This window comes from Bufo gargarizans, chromosome 1 (genome assembly GCF_014858855.1).
Source record: "Bufo gargarizans isolate SCDJY-AF-19 chromosome 1, ASM1485885v1, whole genome shotgun sequence".
Lineage (NCBI taxonomy): Eukaryota > Metazoa > Chordata > Amphibia > Anura > Bufonidae > Bufo > Bufo gargarizans.
The window spans coordinates 180,901,542-180,920,146 of NC_058080.1; the positions used below are offsets into that span (position 1 = coordinate 180,901,542).

The following is an 18,605-nucleotide window of genomic DNA, read 5'->3' on the forward strand; positions in this document are numbered from 1 at the left end:
CGAAACCCTGAACTTTTGGCAAGACTGGCCAACCAGTTGTTGGTGCCCTGACGATGAATGTGGGGGATCTCGCCGAAATCCAACTGCTTGATCCTTTTGTTTTCAGAGGAGATGCGCCACCACCATCTGTGTCTGGCAGGGGCTTTTTACCTTCCCTCTGTAAAAGGGGTTATCCAAGACCTATAATGCTCTACCATATGCCCGGGCCCCTCACACAGATTGTACTTGCCCCGCTTGCCGACACCCACGTCGCTTTTGAATCTTGCCCTGTCCCGTCGTCAGATGTTTTCACCCGCACAATGGGGAGATGCAGTGAGCTAGGGAAGTACAATCTGTGTGAGGAGCCCGGGCATTTGGGGGGACATTATAGGTCTTGGATTACCCCTTTAAGCACACTAGGGCAATTGTACATTTGAGGGTAAGAGAAGGGTCAGCAAGATAGGTGTCTGCCGAATACGTGTTCAGTCGACAGCTATCTAATGTGTATGGCCAACCTTCGCTTCAGTGGGAAAATGCTGATTTGCATCTCTGCCTTTTATCTTTGAAACTCATTTGCACTACAAGGATGTTTTCACATGTGACTGCCCAATGTATCCAAAGGAAGCTGGAATAAATCCATGCACATAGTGTGGAAACAACCCCATTCAGGTGTATGGAATGTGTTTCTGCGTTGTGTTAACATACCTGTATAATACTGCAACCCAGTCATTGGTTTCCATAAAGATCAAAGGCGATCTGGCCTGTTCTTGACAAATCTGGCAGATATCATGTGCTGTGGACGTTGGATTTGTCGTCTTAGATCAGTTGCAACTTTTTCCAGAAAACATGAAAGTAACAAGGGAGGCCAATTACAATTCTTCCACACATTCTCACTGGTTGTGTACTCTGCCGGGTCTTTTCTGTCTGACGTGTTACATAATGTGTTCTGTTGCATGCTTTATGTGCTTTTTAGCTGGGTTTAATACAGCTTTTGTGGGTTTCTGTAAGATTTTACATTTGAGTGACTTTGACCTAGTTGTACGTGAGGTATGCATCTTCCAGGCTTATGTGCATGTTGACGTTGTAAGCTATTGGAGTTTGTAGTATCTTATTATATGAGAATAGGAGTTCATGTATTGTGAATAAACTAGATGGGACTTTTCATGGTCGGATTTATTCTCTGCGCTTTTCTTTTTTTTCTTTTCTTCCTGTATAGTCTTCCAAAACGCACGTCACTAAATCTGTGCTAGAACTTAGCCTGGCATTCTCCAAATACCTGAGCACTTTGCATAATGGGATCCCCCTACTGAAACAGTTGTGTGACCACATTTTACTCAACCCAGCAATATGGATTCATACACCTGCAAAGGTAAGTGGAGGAACATTAGCTACACTATGGACACTGGGCTCGCCAAAGCAAGAGTGGCTTTTATAGTAGGTCATTCCTCTGGTTAATAGAAGGGCCTCTTGAACTGACGACCTCCTTCTAGAAGGCTGCAAAGATAACTTGTCTAACCAGCAATCGCTGTTTCTTGAGTGTTTTTTTATTTTTTAACAAAACTTTATTTTATTTCGATACAGTAACAAAATATATAGATTTGTCATTACAATACCTTGATGTCTTATTTAGATACATGAAAATTGATATAATAGAGAATAAAGAAAGTACAGTAAATAGAATAAAGTAAATACACCCCCCCCCCCCCTTCCCCTGTCACTACTCCCCCTTCCTTCATGGTAAAGTCCTTTTAGGTCTTGAGCTTTTTTCCATTTTTGTATATTGAGTAGTCATGTAGAATATTTTGTGTGTTTTTTATTTGTATAATAATTTTATTATTATTATTTCAGGAGTTTATACCAATATATAAACTCATCCCCTATCTACAGGAAAGGGGATGAGTGTCTGGTGTCTGTCCGACCACTGGGGGCCCTGCTGATTGTGAGAAGCAGGAGTCCTTCGTCCCTCCGGTATCAGCAGCAGTAGAGTATGCACACTGCCACTTCATTAATGTCTGTGGGATTGCTGGAGATAGCTGAGCTCTTCTCTTCAGTAGATCCGTGGTGATAAATGGAGCCCAGCATGCATACCCCACTGCTGCTTCGGTCATTGGTGAAGGGGGAGTCGGACAGGACTCTTGTGATCAATGGTGGCCCCAGTGATCGGACCCCCAGCAATTAGACACTGGTCACCTCGTCTGCAAATAGGGAATAATTTAAAATCTGTGCACAACCCCTTTTGATCCTTTCTACTGTTTCTCGATCAATAGGTACAGTTGGCATTGTACACCTACATGTCTACTGACTTCATCAGCACAGTTAACATATACAATGCAGTGCGGAGAATCGGAACCGTCCTCCTGGTGATGCACACTCTGAAATATTTCTACTGGGTTGTAAATCCCCAGGACCGGAGTGGAATCGTCCCAAAAGGATTGGGTTAGTGGTGTTTTAACAGATAATTGTGACAAAGCTAGACATGTATGTACATGTAAAGTGTGTCTTTATGTGTAATCTGTATTCTGGTTTTGTTACCCAAGATGGACCTCGTCCTGCCCAGAAGGAGATACTGACACTCAGAGCATTCCTGCTCATCTTCATCAAGCAGTTGGTAATGAAGGTAATAGATGATTCCTTTTCATTGTGGCCTGTAAAGCCCCATTCACACAGGCAGATGATCGGGGCGATTATTGGGAATTAACCTTCGTACTCTTGTTTCGGACTGTCCTGTGTAAGTGTGTTACAGCTCAGCCGTCAAAGGGGATGTTTTGTAGTTTATCTGATCAGTTATGCAGCACAAAGAAATCTTCATGTGTTTGCAGCCCCCACCCTGTAACTAAGCAATTGCTACTAACAATTCGGCGGCGAATGATCACAGTATTGATCATCCCCATGCAGCAGTGACAATTGCTACCTGTAAATGCAGCTAACAGCGGGTAGGGAGTGATCAGGAGGGAACATGCCTATGGATGTTAATTCTGGAACATTGTCTGCTGTGTAGTTATTAAGACACATTTAATTTATTACAGTCTCATGGAAGGTGGTGCTATTAGACAAAACAGGAATCCGAAATAGATTGGGAAAACAATCAAAAAGATTTGTGACTTTGACAAACCTACAAAAATGCAATTGGTTTAAATGGCAAAATTATTATATATTTTTTTGTAATTCACTATTTTACAGGACTATGGTGTGAAAGAAGACGAGTTGCAGGCAATTCTGAATTATCTTCTGACAATCCATGAAGTAAGTAAAGGTTCTGTGAGAATTACAGGGTAAAGAATCTTGGTGTGCTGTTTTACCACTAGGTGGCGATGTTGGCTTAAAGAGTTACCTTTCCCCTTTACTTCAGTTATTATGAGCTACAGTTCTGTGATTTAGATTTATTGGTTGCCTTAATAAAAACCAGCTAACGTGCCGTTAATTTTGTACAAGTTTATAAATAGTGTCATCACTTTGCACCTTTTTCTTTTCTCATTTGATTTACAACCCACTTAGGACGACAACTTGATGGATGTTCTGCAGTTACTTGTTGCACTGATGTCTGAACACCCACACTCCATGATTCCAGCTTTTGATCAAAGAAACGGATTAAGGTGTAATATCATTCTTCACTTGTATTATATTAATTATCTGAGATCCTTCTATCCCTAACATATTGGTGTATTCTTTAACCATTAAAGGGTCATTTATAAACTGCTGGCATCAAAGAGTGAAGGAATTCGAGTCCAAGCTTTGAAAGTCCTGGGGTATTTTTTGAAGCACTTGTCACCAAAGTAAGTGAGATGGTTTCCATAACTTATTGTGGGGAATAATAACACACAGGATAATTGAAGAGTACATTGGGGACAATCATAAGCACTACATTGGACAGTGTATCCGCTTTATAAGTACATTGTGTTATTGTCAGTTGCTTAAAGGGAACCTGTCACCTCCTAAACGCATGTAAACCCGCCAGCAGTACCTCAGGGTAGCCCGCAGTGTGATACTAATCATACTTTTCATCCTACAGTTCGATGCTGCATAAGGTCAATAAGCGTTCTCTTATCCTCCGTCTGCGCTAATTTGCATGTCAGCTTGAAGTCAAGCGCGCAGCGGCCTCCTTGCATCAAGTCAAGGTAACCATGCCCCCTCTTGTCTGAGTGACAGCCCGCAATTCGGCTTCGCTTTCCCAAGTCTCGTGTGCGGTGCCCTCTGCTTTACTGCGCGATCCCATGTCGGGGCACCTCCCCATGTACAGCAATCAGTGACTTACAGCTTTGTATGCACACTGAAAGGGAACCTGTTGCAGCATCCCTCTCCGAACAATCGCCAAAAGTTGTAATTTGTACATTTTCAATTCCTCCCCATTCTGGTCATTGAAGACCAGGTTCCGGTCCTATTGGGGATTGACAGCCTTCCCTCCATCTCTGTGTTTACAGAGATGGCTGGCAATCGCTGATAGGACCATCTCCTTGACTTTACAGCCCACCATGAGCAGGAGTTATATATAGGTTATACTGAATAGTTTGCTCCAAAGCCACATATCAATCCTGCTCTGGCAGATTACACTGTATTTTCATGGTGACAGGTTCCCTTTAAAATAATACATTTCTCCTTTGTTGCTCTGGTCCTCCTCCTTCTGTATGTATAAATAGCAGCAGTGTCATGCAGGTGTATGGCGTGTGACCACTGCAGCCAATCACTGTCCTTAGTAGGATTGTGTTGTATGCTGCTGAGGACAGTGATTGGCTGCAGCAGTCATGTGCCGTATACCTGCATGACACTGCCCCAACTTTGTAGAAATGCACCAAGAGGAGGACCAGAGCTGCGGCGCCTCCCATGGAGCAAGGCACAGTGGATTATTTGTTTTGCTGCATTTGCTGTTTTAGTGATTGTGGGCCAAGGTGTCAGATTTGTGTTCAAGTATTTTCTCCTTTTTATCTTTTTTTTTGTTTTTCTCCAGGAGGAAAGTGGAGGTTATGCAGGGCCATGGATTGTTCTCTCTGTTGGCTGAGAGGTTGATGCTGGAGGCAAAACCAATCACAATTACAACGTACAATGGTTTGTTCGAGGTAACGTGAAGTGTTCTCTTCCAAGCAGCTTTACTTTTACACGGAGGTGTGTGTTTTACTGACTTTCTGACGGTTGGTTTTTCAGATTCTCATAGAGCAGATTAACACGCAGGTGATACATAAGCAGCACCCTGACCCAGACTCCTCAGTCAAGATCCAAAATCCCTGTAAGTAAAGAACATTGTATAATGGCTTTTACTATGCCATAGGGTATGGCTTCCCAAGCTCTCGCCTTACTTGTGCCCAACCCCTTTGTTGATGGGGGCGGATGGGGAAGTAGTTTTGGCTGAAGTGATCACACACACTGCCCAATGTCTGGTTTAGGCTATGTCTACATCTGCCTTCATATTTCTATGTTTCTGACACTAGTGGCGTCCAATGGGCCCTCTGACAAAAATAGGGGCCATCGGGCTTACCTTATATTGCCTATCAAACTACATGTTGCATTTTTATGGAATAAATGAACAATATGGCATAATATTCCTTTCAGTCTAGACTGGTATCACAGTGACATTTCTTTCAAGGAATGGAATCCTGCAACTTCTGTAGCCATCCCCAGAGGTATTACTGATCTGCAGGACATTACCCTGACCCCTTCCTCTCACTTCTCCTGTACGTTTTAGTAGTTATGTGTCTTCCCCATGAAATAAGAATTCTGGAACATCCCGCGTTGTGCTATCATTCCTCCTAGAAATGTATGAATAAGTTGACAACGGAGTGTTGTGTCTGGGTTGGTGCCTAAACAGTCTGACATTGTCTGTTTAGACACCCCCCCCCCCCCCCCCCCCAAACAATATATAGTTCCCAGAAAAGCTACTCCAGATTTCATATTTTAGAAGAAATACACATATTTTTAGAACAGTCATGTCGGGAGAAGGTGACAGGTCGTCCACAAGAGCTCTTTGGCACTGAGACTTGGGATTTCCATCAAATGCAGTAAGTAGTCCTCCCTGCTATGCGTAGCATAAGATCTAATCTCTGTTGCAGAATTGCTTGTAGTATTCAGGGATGCTGTAGGGTATCTGTTCACAGTACAGACTCTGGTTTGTTGATTTGGCTTCTTTTTTCTATCGCTTTTACACCCAGTTTACCATGTTCTCACAAGATAGTAGTGTGTGTTTTTGTGATTGAATTATTTTTTTCCTCTTGCGACAGCACTACAGTAGGATGATTTTTATTTTTTTATTTTATTTTTTTATTGAGGCAGATGTTTTATTTGGGTCATCTCCAAACACAGAATAGAGCGGTTAGATTTGTTGGTACACTGCATACCTGCAAATGTGGGGTATATAGACACATGGGATGGTCATTTAACACTACTCAGATCACACAAAAATGTCAAATTTATTAAGGTGTTGTTTTTTTTTTTTTATGTAAGTTCTCCAGAGATTATTATTATTATTATTATTATTATATTATATATATATATATATATATATATATATATATATATATATATTATTATTTATATATATATTTTTTTTTTTTTTTTTTTTTTTTTTTTTTTTAGAGGATTAAAGGGGTTGTTCAGGTTCAGAGCTGAACCTGGACATAGCCTTATTTTCACCCAGGCACCCCCCTGAGGCTAGCATCGAATGCTCCGATCCGCTCCCTTGCTCTGCGCTAGATCGCACAGTGCACGGGCTCTTTTGTTTATCATAACACACTGCCGGGTAGTGTGTGCGGTGACGTCTTTTATTGGTGGAGGTCCCAGCAAGTTAGACCATCACAGGCAGAAAATGGTGGCCTAGCCGCTTAATATGACAGCACTTTCTGTGGTGGGGAAACCCTTAAGGTTGCGTTTCTTAGGGCCTTTATACCAAATAAGCCTTATAATTTCCTATTGTCAGAAACACAGTAACCCAGCAAAAAAAATAAAAAATGAAGGTCTTTCCTAAGTTTTCCTAAGATCGTGACATCAGAGACCCTTCTGAAACAAGTGAAATTGTGTCTCTGGTTTGGATGCTTTCATAGGTGTGACTTGCAAAGAGGTATCTCCCAAGGAAGAGAACCATCTCGCTAGCCCCACTTTGTAGAAGTGGCTCCCTATGAGTCAAAGACTTTTTATATAAGCCTTGAGATATGACAACAGAATGTTGGTAAGCCAAATATCCACCCATAGACAGCCGTTTTGGGGTGCTTGCCCCTCCTCAGTACAGAATAGGAATCCAGCTGGTTGTGTCTTGGATGCAGCTTAGGCAGGGTACTGGTTGTCCTTAAAAAGATTTACTGGCAGAGCTCCATCCCAAGCTTAAGTTAAAGTCAGATTTTGACTCGGGCAGCCACTTCCACAAGGTGGCGCTGGTGAGATGATTCGCTTTTCTTGGGAGATACCTCTTTGCAGGCTTGGACTGGCCCACAGGGGTACAGGGGAATCCCCCGGTGGGCCCCTGAGCAAGGTGGGCCCCTAGTCTCCCATCTCCTGCACTACATACATATATTCAATGTACAGCCCCTCAACCAGCCTATGTTCATATAAAAAAAACTTGTTAGATTATTTATTATATTTGAATATATCCGTACGGTGGGCCCCAAAAATAAATTTTACTGGTGGGCCCTAGGCATCCCAGTCCGACACTGGTTTGCAATTGATTTCCCATGGAGCATTGCCAATAAGCCTCCATACCACGGAGCATTTCCAGTGAGGACACAGGCTTTAGAATCTCCTGTACTATTGGCTTACCCCTCGGTGCCAATTCTAAGCATCTGAGATTATGCAGTAGCCAGATTTATATGGCTGCAAAGTTTGCGATGGAAATGATTAATTCCCTCTTTTTTTTTTTTTTTTTTTTTTTATTCTGGATTTTCCTTGGCAATATCCTCGTGTTCACAGGATTCGGCGGAGTGTTTGGAATGAATCGGCATGTTATGTGGCAGAAATTTTCTGTGGGATTTTATTTTCTTTTAATCTTGGATCCTCGCATATAGGAAGCATCTGTCTGATAGACTGACAACCCCGCTCTCTGTGAACTGGGACAATATTTGTGATTCACTGCGTGCTGGGCGCCTGCTCTTCGTCTTGTGCAGTTTTGATAGTTACAAAAAGATGCAAATATTGACCTAGCGCTCTGCGATTCGGATGTCTGCACAGCATAAATAATACTTTGCCGTTTTTTTCACAGACATCTGTCAGTTGCAGGCAATTCTTTATTATTGTGACTTTTAGTTGCTGAAGAAATGTGTCTGTAAATTCCCTATAGTTTATGTCCGGGTATTACGGTGTTCTCATATACTAGTTGGCTGTATTGATACTTTGTTGCACAGGGACAGTAAGGAAGGTTGGCATATTATAGTATATATGCCTAGAACACATTTAATCAAAAGTGTTAGTAATAAATTGCCAGCTGATGTCGGTCCTACGTTTTAGATAGAAGACTTGTTTTAAAGACAGATATTCCTCCCAGAACAGATGCATGCTTGGCTCGGCTACGTGTTCATGTGTTCTCAGTAGGGAGAGGGGAGGAATCTGGTGGTGGCAGCTTATCTTCCTCGAGTACATGCACAAACCTTCTTTCACCCAACATCTGTCCCATTGTTGGAGACCCAGGATACCTCCATACACATAAGATGGTCTAATGGTCACGCTGATATAGGTGGGATAAGCTAGCAGTAATCTAATGTATATGGCCACCTTTACTGCCTTTTTAGAAGCCACAATCAAGATGCTTATACATGGAAGCATAGATTCACATGCCATAAAACACCCTAAGTCTACTTTCACACTTGCGTTTTAGCTTTCCGTTTGTAAGATCTGTTCTAATCATTTTTGCCCTAATGCATTCTGAATGGAAAAGGATCTGCTCAGAATGCATCAGTTTGCATCATTCCACTTTAGAGACTGACACCAAAATGCTGGGTTGCAGCGTTTTGGTGTCCGTCTGATGAAACTGAGCCAAACAGATCCGTTCTGACACACAATGTAAGTCAATGGGGACGGATCCGTTTTCTATGACGCAATCTGGCACAATAGAAAACTGATCTGTCCTCCATTGACTTTCAGTGGTGTTCAAGACGGATCTGTCTTGGCTATGTTAAAGATAATACAAATGGATCCGTTCAGAACGGATGCAGACAGTTGTATTATCTGAATGGATCGGTCCATGACGGATCCGCACAAAACGCAAGTGTGAAAGTGGCCTACAACAGGTGTAGAAAATGGTAAATGAGACCGGTCTCCTGACCCGTCCCCTTCTGCACCCACTCTTTTTACACCTGACATGAGCGGAAATATGCCTAATTTAGGTGTGTTTTGGTTTCATAAATGACCCTCGTTGTTGGTTTTTTTTTTTTTTTTTTTTTTTTTTTTTTTTTTTTATTGTTTGTAATGTAGTTGTTGGAACCAGTGAATTGTGTTCCCAAAAAGAGGTTTTATTCTTTGCATAGTTCTACTAAATGTAAAGCCCTTGTTATCTGATATGTCTCTAATGGCCAAGGACCAAGATCTCAAAATGCATGCATAGTGTCCTCATATCAGTGTTTAACTGTTTGATTCTGGTATTTTCATCCAGTGATCCTTAAAGTTATTGCTACCCTCCTGAGGAATTCTCCTCCATCTCAAGAGGTGATGGAGGTGAGGAGGGTGTTCCTCTCGGACATGATAAAACTATTTAATAACAGCAGAGAAAACAGAAGGTATGTCATTTGGCTTATATGTTATATACATGGTAGAAATCAATCTGTTGGTTAGAACGGGTGCGTAATCCTGGCAGCCAGAAGCCCAGGTCCCAGTGTTTTGTATTCATTTCTATCTTCTACCTGCAGGAGTTTGCTGCAGTGTTCTGTTTGGCAAGAGTGGATGCTGTCTTTGTGCTATTTCAGCCCCCAAAACACAGAGGAGCAGAAGATTACAGAAATGGTGTATGCGATCTTCCGCATCCTTCTCTACCATGCAATTAAATATGAGTGGGGTGGCTGGCGCGTTTGGGTGGATACAATCTCTATCACGCACTCAAAGGTAACTATAAGGATCACTTTTCATTATTAATTCCTATAAATGTTGAATATGTTCTTGTTTTTGCAATGGCTTTACTGAACATATGTTATTCAGATGCTGGCAAGGAAAACAGAACTCTGTTGGTGCAATGTAATCACAACCTCCTCTATCATTCATTTGATCGGACCCCCCCACCGATCTGATATTGAAGACCTCTCTTGAGGACAGGTCATCAATATCATCACACTGCACAACCCCTTTAAAGATGCACTCCTGCAAGATCTCTTTTGAACATAGAATGCTACGAGTACAGATCACGCTCTAGTGTTTAGCCAAAATGTCAGCCTCGCCAATGTGAATGACTTCTTGTGAACTATAGAATTGAGCTATCTATCAAATCCTCCCCATCCAGCTCCACCCTCCTTGTTCCTCTGTATTTTGCCCCATGTATAATGTTCTGCCTTATCTAAGGGATATCATGGTTGAGTCTCTGCAGTGGTTTGCTGTACCGTTATAACATTTCTCTGACTCACACCTGTCTCTGCTTTCTGAGAGTGCTGTGTACACAATCTCCTGTGTATCCTATGATGCATCTTGTGCTGCTGTTGATCATTTCCTCCTCCTTGTAAGGCCTCTTTCACACGAGCGTGTCTGGCAAACCCGTGCGAATAGGTACGCAATTGCAGTCAGTTTTGCCTGCGATTGCGTTCTGTTTAGTTTTTATCGCGCGGGTGCATTGCGTTTTGCACGCGCATGATAAAAAAACTGAATGTGGTACCCAGACCCGAACTTCTTCATAGAAGTTCAGGTTTGGGTTCAAGATTGTGTTGATTGTATTATTTTTCCCTTATAACATGGTTATAAGGGAAAATAATAGCATTCTGAATACATAGTACAATAGGGATGGAGGGGTTAAAAAAAATAATATATATATATATATATATATATATATATATATATATATATATATATATATATATTAATTTAACTCTCCTTAATCCACTTGTTCGCGCAGCCGGCATCTCTTCTGTCTTGTTCTGTGAGGAATAGGACCTTTGATGACGTCACTACGTTCATCACATGGTCCGTCACATGATCAATCACCATGGTAATGGATCATGTGACGGACCATGTGATGAATGTAGTGACGTCATCAAAGGTCCTATTCCTCACAGAACAAGACAGAAGAGATGCCGGCTGCGCGAACAAGTGGATTAAGGTGAGTTAAATTATATTTATTTTAACCCTCCAGCCCTATTGTACTATGCATTGAGTATTCAGAATGCTATTATTTTTCCTTATAACCATGTTATAAGGGAAAATAATAAAGATCGGATCTCCATCCCGATCGTCTCCTAGCAACCGTGCGTGAAAATCGCACCGCATCCGCACTTGCTTGAGATTTTCACGCAGCCCAATTCACTTCTCTGGGGCCTGCGTTGCGTGAAAAACGCACAAAATAGAGCTTGCTGCAATTTTCATGCAACGCACAAGTGATACGTGAAAATCGCCGCTCATGTGAAAGGGGCCTAAGAGGTGACAAGGGGAGACTTATCATAAGGAGGGGACAGAGGAAAGCAGTGTGAAATTGTATCCGATAAGAATACACTGGAAGGTCTGTGGTTTCTGTTAGGGGAGTTTATTAATTAAAGGAGAATAGCTACATGTCCATGCCTCTGCCTCTGAAGTGCCAGAAGCCTAATGGGAATGGTAGGCTGCAGGACTGCACATGAGACTGCATTAGAAGGCTTAGATGGCTTCTAAATGGCTTATCAGTTAAAATAGGCATTCACAAGCCTCTACCGTGTTCTTAAAAAACAAAAATAGCATAAGCCACTATTAAAGACAGTGAATCTTTATATCATGACTTTTGTCCTGTGTGCGAGCAAGAACATTTCTACTGATGTCTACGTTTTTGCTTTCTTGATATCTGATGCGGATGTTCTTGTCTGGCCACTAAAACGATCAGAATGGTTCCCCAATTATAAAGTCATTTTTGTGTCCCATTCTTAAAGGGGTTCTCCGGGCTTTTTCATGTTGATGACCTATCCTCAGGATCTGAGAGCAGCGTATGCTAGAGCGAGAGAAGTTGAGCTCTGCGATTATATAGGTTTTTATGATTTGGAGCATGTTTTATGAGTACAAAGCATAGTAAATCCTGACAGGACTCCTAGGAGAGATGGTAGGAGTCCCGATTACCCTGCCCACACACTGTGATTGAGGGCCGCCAGGATTCACTGTTGCTTCAGCCTTCATCCTCAAAAATCCTGCTCCAAATGACCTAAATCTATACATCTCGGAGCTCCGCTTCTCTCAATCTACCTTATGATGTCCTCATATAGGGCAACAGAAATCACCTGGCAGGTTCCCTTTTAATAATGCCACAGTTTCAATGCCCTATACAGTATATTGTCACAGTTCTATGCAAATTGGTGTCGTCTATGATTCTGTTTTAATATGCATTGAATTGTTTGGAAGTGAAAATGGACCAGGAATTGCAGTGTACAGTATATTCCACTAGGTGGCACCGCTGTGCTAAAAATCAATAGGTTGACTGCTTTGCCTGGCAGTGCAGAGCTCTGTGTTCAGCATTTATTTTAGCGTGGCTTTAACTCTGAATGTTCCTGTTTAGAATAGCGTTTAGATCATTGTAACGTGTGCTATACACTTACCGCTTTGTATAGTTACTACATGGAATTTTTAAACTTTTTCCATAGTCCCTTAAGTGGAGTAGCAGCCCAGCTGTCCAGCACTCATTACCAGCACAGCCACATCTGCAATTAGCTCCTTTTATTGTGCTAGACTGATAAACTACCACAAACGCCTTTCTTTGATAAAAGAACAAAATGACCCCAAATTGGAAGAGGGTTGAAGTGCTACTTATCAGTATACGTGCGCCTGCTATAAAAAGCCAAAGAAACTCAATTGCAATTTTATTGTCCGGTTTGATAGATTTGCTGCCACCTTTGTAGCAGGGTGGCTGTTTGTCAATGTAGCCCTCTCCTCCCGCAGCTGCACCACACTTTATAAGCAGTAACTGCCGCTCCAGCAGAATCGCTGCGCCCGGTTTTTATGGATTTTTCTGCTTACTTATTCTTCTATGTGCTAAATTAGCTATGATTTATTCCCATGGGCAGCACCTGCCTATGTTTGATATAGAGATAGATATATAGAATATCTCATAAATTCTTTATTAATTTTTTTCATTTGCTCATGTTTTCACTTGTGCGACAATTGTAAAATAGAAATGATACATACATGTAATTACATAGGTGTCCACAATACGGCCAGCTTGTGAAAATGTGTGTATTTGCGGTGTGTAAATGTTGCTCTAAATGCACAATTTGTCTTTCGGTTCTTATTTGTTTAGCATGCTTTAAACATATGTGCCCTTTGACATTGGAATACCAAGGCGTTGGATACATGCCCCCTGGCCGTTTTCTAAATGACCGCTTTTAAATGGCATCCTTATGATATATATGGTAATCTATGTAGTGTGTGATTAACGTGATAACATGCATGATAATCGTTTAATAGCCAAAAAAAAAAAACTGCCCCAATGTGAGACTGTGAAATAGTCTGGAAGCGTTTTATTCCCCCTCCTTAGCCGATATCTATATGGACTGTTTCATTTTTATCTGCGTTGTTGAAGTCTTTTTGTTTGACATCTCCGCACAGCATCCATGTCAGCAGATTTCAGTACAATGTGTGGAAGGTAAGAACGGTTGTGTTTAGTGTACGGCCCTAGCCGGTTCCAGCGGTGGGGTAAGGTTGGGAAGTTAAGTGAGCTATCATTATCCCAGCATCTGTAAGGCTTTGACTAGCTCAATTATTTCCAGCCCTCTTCTGCACAATGCCCTTGTGGCACGAACTGAAAACATGGCTTGCTCCAAAAAAAAGAAAAAACATAATTTGCATTCATATCAGAAAAGATCCCGCTACGTCATAGCTTTATGCTAGGCGGACATTGACAGCTTGTTATCTATTCATATTGCAGTAACTAAAGGATGAGCTGGTGCCTTTTGTAGTTTTACTTTAATTTCCTGGAAATGATATTTTCCTTCCATGTTCCCTACTTGCTTCCAACAATCCCTTCAGGAAAGCAAATGGTAACGGCACAGTTTCCTTCAGGCGTTCTCGGCAGTGGCTTTGTCTGCCCATGCAGATCACAGCGGATATTTCGTAGTATTTTATAGAGCGCATTTAATATCGTGAAATGGAAAAGTTGTGCCATTGCTACATTGCTGCGAGCGTTCATCCCTCCTGCTTATCACAAGGTATTTTTACATGCATTAACCCCTTTGTTGCTACTGTAGAGGTACTGTATTGAGTAGAGCAGCTGAGACCCTTCAATAATCCACTCGGTTAGTATACAGAGCCAGGTTCACCCGTCTAACGTTGCGTCTCCTGGAGGGGCATTGTCTTTAGTCTTACCTATCTGATCTTGTAGTTGATATCCGTAGGGAAGGATAATTCTAGTCGACGGTTGTTTCCATCTGCTGCATGAGAAGCTGCTGAATCAACAAATACATCAAATACATTTTGATCAGTGGGTTTGTGGAAATGTTAGCTTAGGCAGGCTTGCCCCTCCCCCCCCCCTTTTTTTTTTATTCTTAAATACCTATCCAGCTGGCTTGCACAAAAATAGGGAGGAAAAATATTTATCATGGTCAGCTTCCCAAGTTGGAATAATTATGGATAAAAAAACAAAAACAAAAAAAAAAACAGCCTGGTCTTCCGGTATTTTTGTTATTTTTCTTTTACACATAGACCCTTTTTTTTTTTCCATACTTCTACCCTTTTTTCCCAGTGGTATTGATTGGTAGTGTTTTTGTTACTTTGCAGCTTTGAAGCTAGCACTCCTTGTTTGTTACTTTTCCTCTAGTAGCCTTAATCATATTGCATACATGTGGAATAACTGAACCGTGTTCCTCTAATTGGTGGCTACGCAGCGATCTGCAACACCGTGTGGTGTAGCATTGTACTGCACAAATGCTCAAGTTTACTACATAAAACGTAAAGTTGCTAAAATTTGTATAAATATTTAAATAAAACATTAAGTTTTCAAAAGCCTTTTTCCATTAATGTAAAATAAGCTAAACAGTAAAATAAACAATTGATTACATTAGTAAAAGTCCAAGCAATTCAATTATGAAAATCAAAGAATTGCTTCCCCCCCCCCCCCCTCCCCCTCTTCTTTTTGTCACTGTGATTGCTGATTCAAGTTCCCTAGGGGGACTGAAAAAACAAACAACAAAAAGTAAAAAATGTTTAACATTTTATTAAAAGTATAAAAGATTCCCTACAAATATTTATAGGCTTGTAAAACTACAGCTCAGGTTGCACAGCTCAGTTGACTAAGAACTAAATATATATATATATATATATATATATATATATATATATATATATATATATATATATATATATATACATACACACAGCAAAAAAAAATTTATCTACAAATATTTGTTTATTAAATGTAGTAAAACATAACAAAATTATATAAATTTAGTGTCACCATAATTGTGCTGCCCCAAAGAATAAAGTTGGTGTGTCAGTTTTTCCCTGCATGTTTAGTGCCCGAAGGACAAAACCCAGTATACCATGATGAAATTACAGGATCTTCTTAAGTTCCCCCAAAAATGTTTAAACTTTTTTCAATACATTGTATGATATATTAAATGGTCTGTTAAAAATTCAAACTCGTTCCCTATCCGGCTCATGGAAGGCAAGATTAAATAATGAATACTAGCTTTGGCAGAAGGCCTCCATAGCTTTCTTGAAGCACTATTTTATTTTTATTTTTTTTACTAGAAATTAATACAGCTTCTGTTACATCAATAAATGTTAAAACAGGATTGCCTTGAATTTGCTCAAATACTGCCTGGAAAATGTTATTTCAGTAGTAAAGAATTCTGATCAGAGAAAGTGGCATTTTTAAGTTGACTGCTCAACAACTATTCTATATGCAGTGGTTTTTACACTTGGCAATTTCTGTAGAGTCACTAGTGTTACATCTATGCCGTGGCACGTAAAATGTCCTTCTCTAAAGCTTCATCGAAGGCCAATTATATCACCAGCATTGTTAAAACAAATGTGTAAAGGTTAGTTGCCGACCAAAATAATCCAATATGGGAGACCAACATTTCATTAAAGGGGTTATCCCATGATTAATGTAAAAATTTAAATCGGATGTCATGTAGTGCATGACAATCTTTCTAACAAAGCTCGAACCAGCCCTGTACCTCACATGAATCCACAGATCTCCCTATTCATTCCTTTAATTTATATCAAGATGACAGCTCTAGAGGAGTGTCCTTTCTGCAGCAGCTCAGGGGATGTGCCCTCCCTGCTGCTGCAGCTCTTGTCCCTATCACAGCTCAGGAGGCAGTTGAAGGACAAAACTGAGCATGTGTCCAACCATCTTAGTGAGCCGGACAAAGAAATAAGAAAAAAAGAAACAGCAGGTGGCGCTGTACAGATACATTTTATTGAATAACTCAGTGGCTATGCTAATTTTTTTTTAATTACGGTGCATTCAATTAGAAAAGAATTCAGATCCAGGTGCTGGTTTGAAAACTGTAGAATATTTTTTGTGGGACTATATTTTTTTTTTCTTTCTTTTTTTTGGTTAATTGGTCACTTTGGCAAAGGAACAAGGCTGAGTTATGGTTGAAGGTCTTTTCATATCGAATGTGTATGGTTATGGTGTGGTTTAGTAAAAAAAAAGGTGTCTAGATTTAGAAAGTATGATTTTTATTTTATTTTTTTCCTGTTGTGTTTGATCCCTTTCTTAAAGTCCCTGGATTGTAAGGCTTGATAGCTTGTTGTTGCTTACTGGTTTATTCACCATTTGAGGTAATCTAGAGCTGACATTAGTAGCCCGGACTATTTATTTCCAGACCATGTCCATTTATAGATTTACTTTCCAATCACCATGAAGATTAATGACTGGTCTTTTAGCTGGCTAATTTAGAACAAAACCTAGTAATTAATTGCACACTATCAGCTTTTCCTTTACATATGCAAGTAGCAAGAGAAATAACAACCATTAGATTGACTAGTTGGATAGTGATTTGGCCTCTTACTAAGGGCTCATTCACACGACAGTATGTTTTTTGCATTCTGCAAAAAAAGATTTGCAAAAAATACAGATAAAATCCATGTGCATTCCGTATTTTGCGGAATGGAACAGCTGGCCCCTAATAAAACAGTCCTATCCTTGTCCGTAATGCAGACAATAATAGGATATGTTCTATGGAAATAAATACGGACATACAAAAAACGGAATGTACACAGAGTTGTTTCCGTGTTCACCCCCCCCCCCCCCGGACTCATTGAAATGATTCCACATACGGTCCGCAAAAAAAACCTGAACAGCCATGGAAAGAAGATATGTTTGTGTGTAATGCTGAAAAACAATTGCCGAAACTAGGGTATGATTAGCATATTTTATTGTATCCGGAGATAGATGGAGCAGGGTCTTTATGTTTTCCCTTGTGAAATTGTCGCCTGAATTCAGGTGCCTATAGAGCTTTGGAATCGGTACACCGCTGACACTGTGCTGCAGTGAATGTTGTACATCAGTGGGGTACAAGTGTGCGGATTCCAAAACTATAGGCATATGAATTTCAGGTGTCTAATTCACAATGAAAAAAATAAAAAATAAAAGTATATTTGTAGTTTTCATTTTATGAACTTTTATAATAGGTTTACATATGTCTAGGTACACTTTTTTTGTTTTGAGGCATGCTTGAGATTTCACCATACCTCAAATTTTTTTTTTTTATAATTCAACTTAATGTTTCACATTAACATTTCAAAATATTAAATCGGCTAAGAATATTATAAACTCAGCACTTCCTCTCTTCATACACTCCTTCTCATACTAATATTTGTTATATTACAATTGTAATCATAAGACATATATGTAAAACTCTTCTGTCGCAGCAGCTTAGCCATGCCCCACTCACTTTCTTACTTACAATCTGGATGTGACTGTAAGACAACTGGCTGGAGCAGCAGCCTGCCCCAGTGCTCCTTCTGCAGCAGAAAAAAAGCTTGACGATTAAGCCCGGTCTCTTGGATGAGCCCCACCCCTTCAGCCATTAAAAATTAAAAGCATAACATAACGTAAAATTAACCCGGTGTTTTGCTTAGGATTTCTTTAAAGTAGCATTCCCAAAAAATGTACGGTATTCTCTGACCTGTTAGTAAGATACATAATGTAATCAGTAGAGAATGTTATCATCTTTCCAGTGTCTGTATTTGAGTTATAACCTACCCTCTGAGCCTTAGCTGTGTCATGTGACCAACACCTTGATCTCCAGCTGACGCAAAACAGGAAGTCAGTTACTTCTCTATTCATTCTTTTGAGACTGACATTGAGACTCACATAGGAATACATAGAGAAACTGGCTTCCTGTCCAAAAATAAGATACTGTTATTTGGAAGTGGAGAGTGTTGGTCACATGACACAGCTGAATGTCAGAAGGGAGGTTATAACTCACAAATACAATCGCTGGTAGGAAGATGACACTTCAGATTACATCATCTACCTTTCTAACAGGTCAGATGATAAAAAATAAATACAATTGTGGGAGTGCTTCTTTAAGAGTAAAGCATTTTCTACAACGCTG

General features: G+C 40.4%; 1 protein-coding gene across 1 annotated transcript in view; it reads left to right on the top strand.

Moving 5' to 3' along the window:
- Positions 1 to 18,605, top strand: part of LRBA (LPS responsive beige-like anchor protein) — a 568,467-nt gene that overhangs the window by 55,072 nt on the left and 494,790 nt on the right. The window contains exons 12-21 of the mRNA XM_044300361.1: positions 1,196 to 1,348; positions 2,247 to 2,415; positions 2,517 to 2,596; positions 3,160 to 3,222; positions 3,475 to 3,572; positions 3,660 to 3,752; positions 4,922 to 5,030; positions 5,116 to 5,197; positions 9,539 to 9,662; positions 9,792 to 9,984. Of these exons, the coding sequence (XP_044156296.1) occupies positions 1,196 to 1,348; positions 2,247 to 2,415; positions 2,517 to 2,596; positions 3,160 to 3,222; positions 3,475 to 3,572; positions 3,660 to 3,752; positions 4,922 to 5,030; positions 5,116 to 5,197; positions 9,539 to 9,662; positions 9,792 to 9,984 (1,164 nt within the window). The remainder of the gene's footprint in view (positions 1 to 1,195; positions 1,349 to 2,246; positions 2,416 to 2,516; positions 2,597 to 3,159; positions 3,223 to 3,474; positions 3,573 to 3,659; positions 3,753 to 4,921; positions 5,031 to 5,115; positions 5,198 to 9,538; positions 9,663 to 9,791; positions 9,985 to 18,605) is intronic.